The 7,830-nt window shown below is 51.1% G+C and overlaps 1 protein-coding gene across 1 annotated transcript; it reads right to left on the reverse strand.

Moving 5' to 3' along the window:
• Positions 1-3,031: 3,031 nt before the first annotated feature.
• Positions 3,032-7,502, reverse strand: Tubb1 (tubulin, beta 1 class VI). Its single transcript, XM_013024286.1, has 4 exons — positions 7,446-7,502; positions 4,616-4,724; positions 4,253-4,363; positions 3,032-4,122 (listed from the first exon to the last, which is right to left on the reverse strand). Exons 1-4 carry the CDS (start codon positions 7,500-7,502, stop codon positions 3,032-3,034), a joined length of 1,368 nt encoding a protein of 455 aa, XP_012879740.1.
• Positions 7,503-7,830: the final 328 nt, after the last annotated feature.

Genomic DNA, 7,830 nt, shown 5'->3' on the forward strand with positions numbered 1-7,830 from the left:
TTGAATGTCTAGGGAGGAAGAATTATGTCTTGTTTTTTTATCTTCCTATGAAACTTGGAGCTACTTGGCCAAATAAAGCCATTTCATTTCAAAGTAGGTTGTACAATTTAGCTTTTGGAAGAGTACAGCAATAAATTGGAAGAGGAAATTTTGGAACATTTCTATGACAGTTTTCACCATGTGGTAGTTAAGCTCACTGTTGTCTGATCAGGACCAAGGACAAGTTGAAAATGCCTGTGTTTTCAGCTTCTGGGATGACTTCCTACCCCTTATATTCGACCACCATGTTTTTGTTTTGGTTTTTTTTTGCTTGAACTCAGTATCTTAACACTTTCACTCACTGGCTGGTGTTCTCCTATCTGAGCCACATGTCTAACCCTGACCTGTTTTATTAAATTCTCACAGGGCACACACACAGAATTATAAGGGTCCCCACAGCAGCAGGTGAGAAGCGGGAAAGGTCTGAGGCAGCACCTTCCATCACAGGGATAGAAGTAAAGCTGCAGGTTTGTAGAGCCTCTTAATATGAAACAAAGTAACAGGTAAAAAGCTGAATGATTAGCCATAAGAGTGGAGACTTTGGGTAGGGGAAAGGCTAGTAAAAGATTTTACTATACAAAGATTGTAATATGGGGCTGGGAATGTGGCCTAGTGGTAAAGTGCTTGCCTAGCATGCATGAAGCCCTGGGTTCAATTCCTCAACACCACATAAACAGAAAAGGCCAGAAGTGGCCTTTTTTTTTTAGTGGTAGAGTGCTAGCCTTGAGCAAAAAGAAGCTCAGGGACAATGCCCAGGCCCTGAGTTCAAGCCCCAGGACCGACCCAAAAGAAAAATCAAATCCTGCATCAATCCTGTGATAAACTTCCTGAGCCCGCTGCTGTGAGGTAGTGGGGCCACTGCCCAAGCAACGAGGGGACCCCGTGGACTGGTGTGGGCACTGCACTGCCTGGCTAGGTGATGGCTGAGAGAGAGGAGGTGCCAGGTCCTCCGGTGCAAAGTGAAGAAATCAGACAGACTAAAATGTTATGGCTGGTCTTCATCATGGGAAGACCAGTGTTGCCATGACAACCATGCCACTAACAGATTAAGCTCTTCAAAAGTCAGGAGGGAAAGATTTCTCTTGGTGTCTAGCTTGTTGATTTAATCTGCTTGTATCATAGGAAAGAGTAGGTTGGTGAGATGTACTTTTAAATATTTCTAATGACTCAAATTAATCAGTCTGGGTATGGGTAGTAGGCTCCAAGAAAAGGATTTTACTTGATCTGAAATAAAGCACTTTAATTTATAGTTGGATTTCTTTGTATTTTAATGATTACTACTGAGCAAGCAAAATCTTTACCATAATATACTGCCCTTTTAGATTTGAGAAGGAAAGCACAAGAGAAAGCATGTAGAGAAGTTCTTACTTTAAGAGGCTGTAAGTTTTTAGAACCTGAGGAAGTTATTAACTCAAGTTTAGGAATATATAGTGTAGTTCTTCCTGAAGCTAGTGCTTCTCACGTACAACCACAAAGTGTTTAAAATGTTTTACATTGTTTTAGTTTTGCAAATAGAAGCTTATCAGTGAGACCAGCAGCAAAGCCAGCCTGTTGTTGAAATAATTATTAGTTTGTTAGTTAATATAGTGAATTTATTAGTTATCACAGGAGAGTGAAGCTTCTCAGAATGATGATTCTGTCCATCTCCCTGCTAATGTGTTGCTGAAGACGAGGATCCAATACATACTTCCTGAAGAGAAGGGTAGAGCCTTTTCCCCTACCACTTATCCATGGATCAAATAGTCCAGCACCACTGCTAATTCTGCATGACCATTAAGACCCTTCTGGTCCTGGAACTACTGGTAGACCTCAAGTCAGAAGTAGATAAACCAATTAAGTTATAGCCCATTTGATGGCGAGACTTTTGTGTATGTAGTCTTGTAATGTGAGCAGATTAAAATAATTGTGTGATGGGTAAAGCTGTGTCATCACGCAAACATTATGGCAATTTCTGCAAGTTAATTTGAACTCAAAGTTCCCTAATGAGACAGTTCCCTCTGTCACCAAGAAGGGCACCTAATCCCTGCATTTGAATGGTTGTGGGGGGTGTGATGCGCCCAGAGGGCAGAGGATTATGTGATGGACTCGAAAAGGGCACTTGGACTTCACCTTGAAAAGGGAGACCAAAGATGACTGCTAATGAATTCCAGGAATCTAGTACTAATAAGAAATTTTCACTATATGTTGACAGCTACTTAATGGAAATACAGATCAGATCAGACAGGATTGGAGTGCTTTTAGTTCTTGTTTTTTGGTTAGAGTGGGAATGTGGAAAGAACCATGGCTTTTCTTTGCTCCTTCTTTCCCTTCCCAGTTAGTGTGTTGAGATGTTCCCAAGGCCTGCAGTTTCCCAGGGGTGCTGACTGGTTCCTCCTGGCCCTGGACTTCCCCATTTGTGCCTTGGCCACTTGGCTCTGCTGAAAGCCCTCCAGCCCAGGAAAGCAGGATATATTTGTGCCAAAGGTAGTAGGGGTTAGAGTCCTGGACAATGCTGCTAGCTTAGGGCTGAAGACCAACCCTCACCTGTGGGTGCCTGGCCCAGAGTAGGTGTTCAGGATGTTCCAAGGTGTTCAGGTGTGCCTAACACTGGAACAGAGGTAGGGCTTGGAGGCAAAGCACCTTGCTGTTTATCACGCCTGTAATCGCAGCTAAAAAGAGGCTACGATCTGAGAATGGCAGTTGAAGCCAGTCCAGGCAGCGAAGTCCACAAGACTTAGCTTTAATTAGCCACAAAAAGCCGAAAGTGGAGCTATGGTCCAAGTGGTAGAGCGCCATCCTTGAGAGAAAGAGCAAAGGGACAGCACCCAGGCCTTCAGTTCGTGCCTAGTACCAGCACACACGCGCACACGCACGCGCGCCTTGAGAACGCACACGGATATCCACCCTCCAGGGCAGTGACGGCAGCGCGTGGAGAAGCAGGGCACCACCAGCCCCCCGCGCCGCGCCCCGGCTCCGTGAGGCCCGAGGAGCGCCCGCCCCGCCCGGTCGGCCCTCACCGTGCGTCCCCGGGCTCCTGCTCCTCCTCCTCGGCTTCCGGCTCTGCCTCCTCCCCGCCCTCGTCCTCCTCGGGGAGGCCCCGAGCCTCCTGGAACTGCTGGTACTCGGACACCAGGTCCTGGACCTCGCTCTCGGCCTCCTCAAACTCGGCGACGTCCATGCCCTCGCTGGTGTACCAGTGCACGAAGGCGCGCCTTCGGAACATGGCCGAGAAGCGCTCCAGGACCCTGGCGAAGAGCTCCTGGATGGCCGTGCTGTTGCCCATGAAGGTGGCCGCCAGGTCGAGGCCCCGGGGCGGGACGTCGCAGACGGCCACCTTGACGTTGTTGGGGATCCAGTCCACGAAGCGGTCGCTGTGGCGGCTCTGCGCGGCGAGCAGCTGCCGCTCCACCTCCCGCGTGGACACGCGGCCCCGGAAGACGCAGGCCACGGTCAGGTAGCGGCCGCGGCGGGGGTCGCAGGCGGCCATGGCGCTGCGGCCGTCGAACATCTCCCGGGTGAGCTCGGCCACGGAGAGCGCGGGCTGCTGCGGGCCCGGCGCGGCGAGCGGCACCACGGCGGGCGCGAAGAAGTGCAGGCGCGGGAAGGGCACCATGTTGACGGCCAGCTTGCGCAGGTCGGCGTTGAGCTGGCCCGGGAAGCGCAGGGACGTGGTCACGCCGCTCATGGCCCGCGACACCAGCCCGTTGAGGTCGCCGTAGCGCGGCGCGGCCAGGCGCAGCGCGCGCCGGCACAGCCCGTGCAGCGCCTCGTTGTCCAGGCAGAAGCAGGCGTCGGCCGCGGCCATGAGCGGACGCAGGGACAGCAGGGCGTTGTAGGGCTCCACCACCGTGTGCGACACCCGGGGCGAGGGCAGCACGCTGAAGCAGCTGAGGATGCGGTCGGGGTACTCGTCGCGCACCCTGCCCAGCAGCAGCGTGCCCAGGCCCGAGCCCGTGCCGCCGCCCAGCGAGTGCACCAGCTGCAGGCCCTGCAGGCGGTCGCAGGCCTCGCACTCGCGCCGCGCCGCCTCCAGCACGCTCTCCGCCAGCTCCGCGCCCTCCGTGTAGTGGCCCTTCGCCCAGTTGTTGCCGGCGCCCGAGGTCCCTGGGGGGGCGGAGGGGGAGAAGGGGTGAGTGGGCAGAGAGGGGCCGGGTGAGGGCGGAGCTCGCCCAGCGGGGGGCGGGGGGGTCACCTGCGGGGGGCCCCCCCGGCGGAACCTTCTGGAAACACCTACCGTAGATGAAGCTGTCGGGCTGGAAGAGGGTTCCCAGCTTGCCGGAGCGGATGCTGTCCATGGTCCCCGGCTCCAGGTCCACCAGCAGGGCACGGGGCACGAACTTCCCCCCTGCGGGGACGGGCCAGCGGGGCGAGTCCACGCGCAGCCCGCACTACCAGCCCCTTCCCCCAAGAAAGAGCCTGGCGGGACCCGAACCCTCCCCCACTCCCTTCACCCCCTGGCCAGCAGAGCAAGCCACGGTCTGCGTGGCTCCGGAAGGACCCGACGCCGCCAGCGCGGGGCCCCGCCGCCCACGCTGCCCCGCCGGGCCTGGACCCCACGGGGACCCCACGGGCCGGCCCCGGACCCACCGGGACCCACCGTGGGCCTCGTTGTAGTAGACGCCGATCCTCTCCAGCTGCAGCGCCGACGCCCCGTGGTCTCGGCCTGCGCAGTCCAGCCCGTGCTCATCCCCGATCACGTCCCAGAACTGAATGCAGAAGGAAAAAGGTCAGCGCCAAGCCAGACCCCAGCCCCACACCCCGGGAGCACTGGAGAGGGAGCACTCCGCAGCGCTTTCTGGGGCAGCTCAGCCCTCCAAAGACACCTGCTTCCTTGTCACAGGCGGCCCGGGCGCCACTCACTTTTTGCCTCTGCAAAGTGTGAATATAAAGACCGCATTAAATCTACAGGAAGTCCTGCAGTAAAATGTCGCACGCACGCGTCCAGTATTCAATTGGGTATCGTTCCCATTACAGCCAGTCCATTGGTGCACATGAAAGCTATCCTTTGAGAGGTTCACATCAGACGGTTGTCGCCGCTTTCCCCTTGTAGTTTCCCAGCTCCTAACGCACAGACACACTCAGGGAACAGAGGCTGGATTTTCATCTGATTTCACAATGATAGCTCCTTTCACTTGGAAGGGGTTTTTTTTTCATGAAGTTTTCCCAAAAGCTCATAGGGCAGCCACTCCTAAGCATGATTATTGTACTTTTTTTTTTTTTCTGATCAGGCCTGCACACAGTTCAGAGTGTTCTGATCTTTAGTGGAACCTGCTGTGCTTTCAGGCACCACTACCTGACTGATCACAGTAGCTGGGTGCTAGTGGCTCAGGAGGCTAACACCTACGGATCAAGGTTCGAAGCCAACCTGGGCAGGAAGGTCTATGGGACTCCAATTAACCAGCCAAAAGCCAGGAGTGGAGGGTATGGCTCAAGTGGTAGAGAGAGCATCAGCCTTGATTGAGCAAAGGAAGCTTCTAGGCCCTGAGTTCAAACTGCAATACCAGCACCAACTTCCCCTACCCTCCCCACCACTGCCGGGAATAAAGATAGCTGGGCACCAAGCTCCTAATGTGGAAGCAGTTTCTGGGATGAGTTCTTCTGATCATCTGAAAAAGAGTGCTTTGAAATATAATGAAAAGATATTTCCTTCTGTCAGAATCCCCAAAGGCACTTTCCCAACCTAGTCTCTTTAAATGATACTTCTACTCTGGCCTGGTCTGTTTTTCAGTAAACTAGCAGGGAGTAGTAGGCCAGTCAGGAAACTAGTTTTGAGACAGCACAATTATTAAACATGCCTAAACTTCTCACGCCCCTGGCAGTAAGCTCTAGCCTAGGCATACCACGAAGCTCCTATCTCAGCCAAGCACTTCCTGTCCATGTTATCTTCCAAGGTCAGAGAGGGGACTCCTCCACTGTTCTCCATCTTGTCACTGTGGTTGGCACACAGGATGATGGTGCTTTTTGCCCCAGGGTTACAAGACCTGCATTTAAGGACCTTAATTTCTTCATAGTAGCATTCTTGACAATAGCCAAGAGGTAGAAACAACCCAAATATCTATCTAGAGATGAATAAATACACACTATCATCCACACATGCAATAAAGCATTATTTAGCTACATCTTGCAACTACTATATGATCCCGCCTTAGGAAGACACCTAGAAGGAAGAAATGCACAGAGACGGAAAGTAGAATCATTGTCAGGGACTGGAGGAGAAAGGAAATAAGGAATTAATATTTCAGTTTTCAAGCACAATATACAGTATGAATATACCCAATGCTACTGAACCATAATACAAAAAAGTCACTATTATGCAATGAATTTTTTATCATACCTAAAAGATATTTAAATGTTTTCTTCCTTTTTAAGGTCGCATAATGTTCTGCTTTATTAGCTAGATGATCATGTTTCTATTCATGCTTCCATCAGTGGACCTTTGGGCTATTTCCACTTTTCACCTGTTATTAGGAATGCTGTTATGAAGAAACTAATGTCTTTCATTGTTTGATTGTTTTAAAACCTTACTTTTCATGCAGTTGATACTCATAAAAGTAATTTAAAAAGAACAAAGAGGGCTGGGAAGGTAGCCAAGTGGTAGAGTACTTGCCTTGCATGTACGTGAGGCCCTGGGTTCAATTCCTTAGCACCACATCAGCAGAAAAGGCAGGAAGTGGCATTGTGGCTCAAGTGGTAGAGCGCTAGCCTTGAGCTGAAGAGCTGAGGGACAGTGCTCAGGCTCAGAGTTCAGGCCCCAAGACCAAAAAAAAAAAAAAAAAAAAAACCGAAGAGAGCCTGTTACACTTGTTTGTCCTAAAATTAGTATCAAAATTTTGACCTGAAGCACCTGTCTTCTTGACATTAGCCAAGTGAATAAATAAATCAGATGCTTCGTAGCCAAATTTAAGCAGGAGGATGGAGCAGAGAAGGGAATATCTCCTTTATTTGCCAGCGGGTGCCTTTTCATTACTTCTGGGACTGTACACAACGAAGCAAGTTGCTTTATTTTGGGTTTACCTATTTATTACATACTAAGTAAAACAATAGATTTTTTTCCCCTTGTAACATAGACATGGGAGGGGAGAGAAAAATCACTCCAGTGATAGAGCATCAAACAAATTCCCAACAAGCTTGAAAGAGCTCTTTTGAGACAAATGACTGACTTGAAATACAAAAAGAGCACTACTAAGATGATAAAAGTAAGATAGTTGATATACAAATTATCCATATGTAACTAAAGACAAAATTAACATTAATTAAATGAATCTTCTAACTCTAGTAGCAAGTCCCAGTGTCTAACTAAAGACTTTGTTTAATAACCAGTCATTTGCAAGGAATTGGAATCTGCCAGGCTGGGTTTTCTCTGCCAGGCTGGGTTTGGTGGCATTCATGGGCAAGGGAAGCTGTGCCGGCAACCAGGGATTACATACCTTTTCTCCTATCTGGTTGCCACACTGGCCGATCTGGAGATGCACGATTTCCCGCATCTTTGCTTCGAGCGGTTGGGTAAAATCCCAGACTCAAGGAAAGCGGTCTTCACCAGGATGAGCCCCGTCAGCTCTGGTCATCGCAGTGGCAGGTCTAGCTGACCATGCTGCACTGGCAGTTGGCTCAAGGGTGTGTCCAGCCTGGGGCCCAGCCCAGGCTTCCCTGTATTCTGCCTGTCATCCTTCAGAAATGATACTTCGCCTCTCCCGACAGAATATTGCCCGGTCATTTCCCGGCCTGTGCAGACAAAGGTCCTGCTGGTCCCTCCCTCAGGTCTCACTAGGGTGGTCTCTAGGCCCTGACCCTGGCTCTGAGGTCCGAGGGTGA

Source organism: Dipodomys ordii, unplaced genomic scaffold, assembly GCF_000151885.1.
Source record: "Dipodomys ordii isolate 6190 unplaced genomic scaffold, Dord_2.0 Scaffold75, whole genome shotgun sequence".
NCBI lineage: Eukaryota > Metazoa > Chordata > Mammalia > Rodentia > Heteromyidae > Dipodomys > Dipodomys ordii.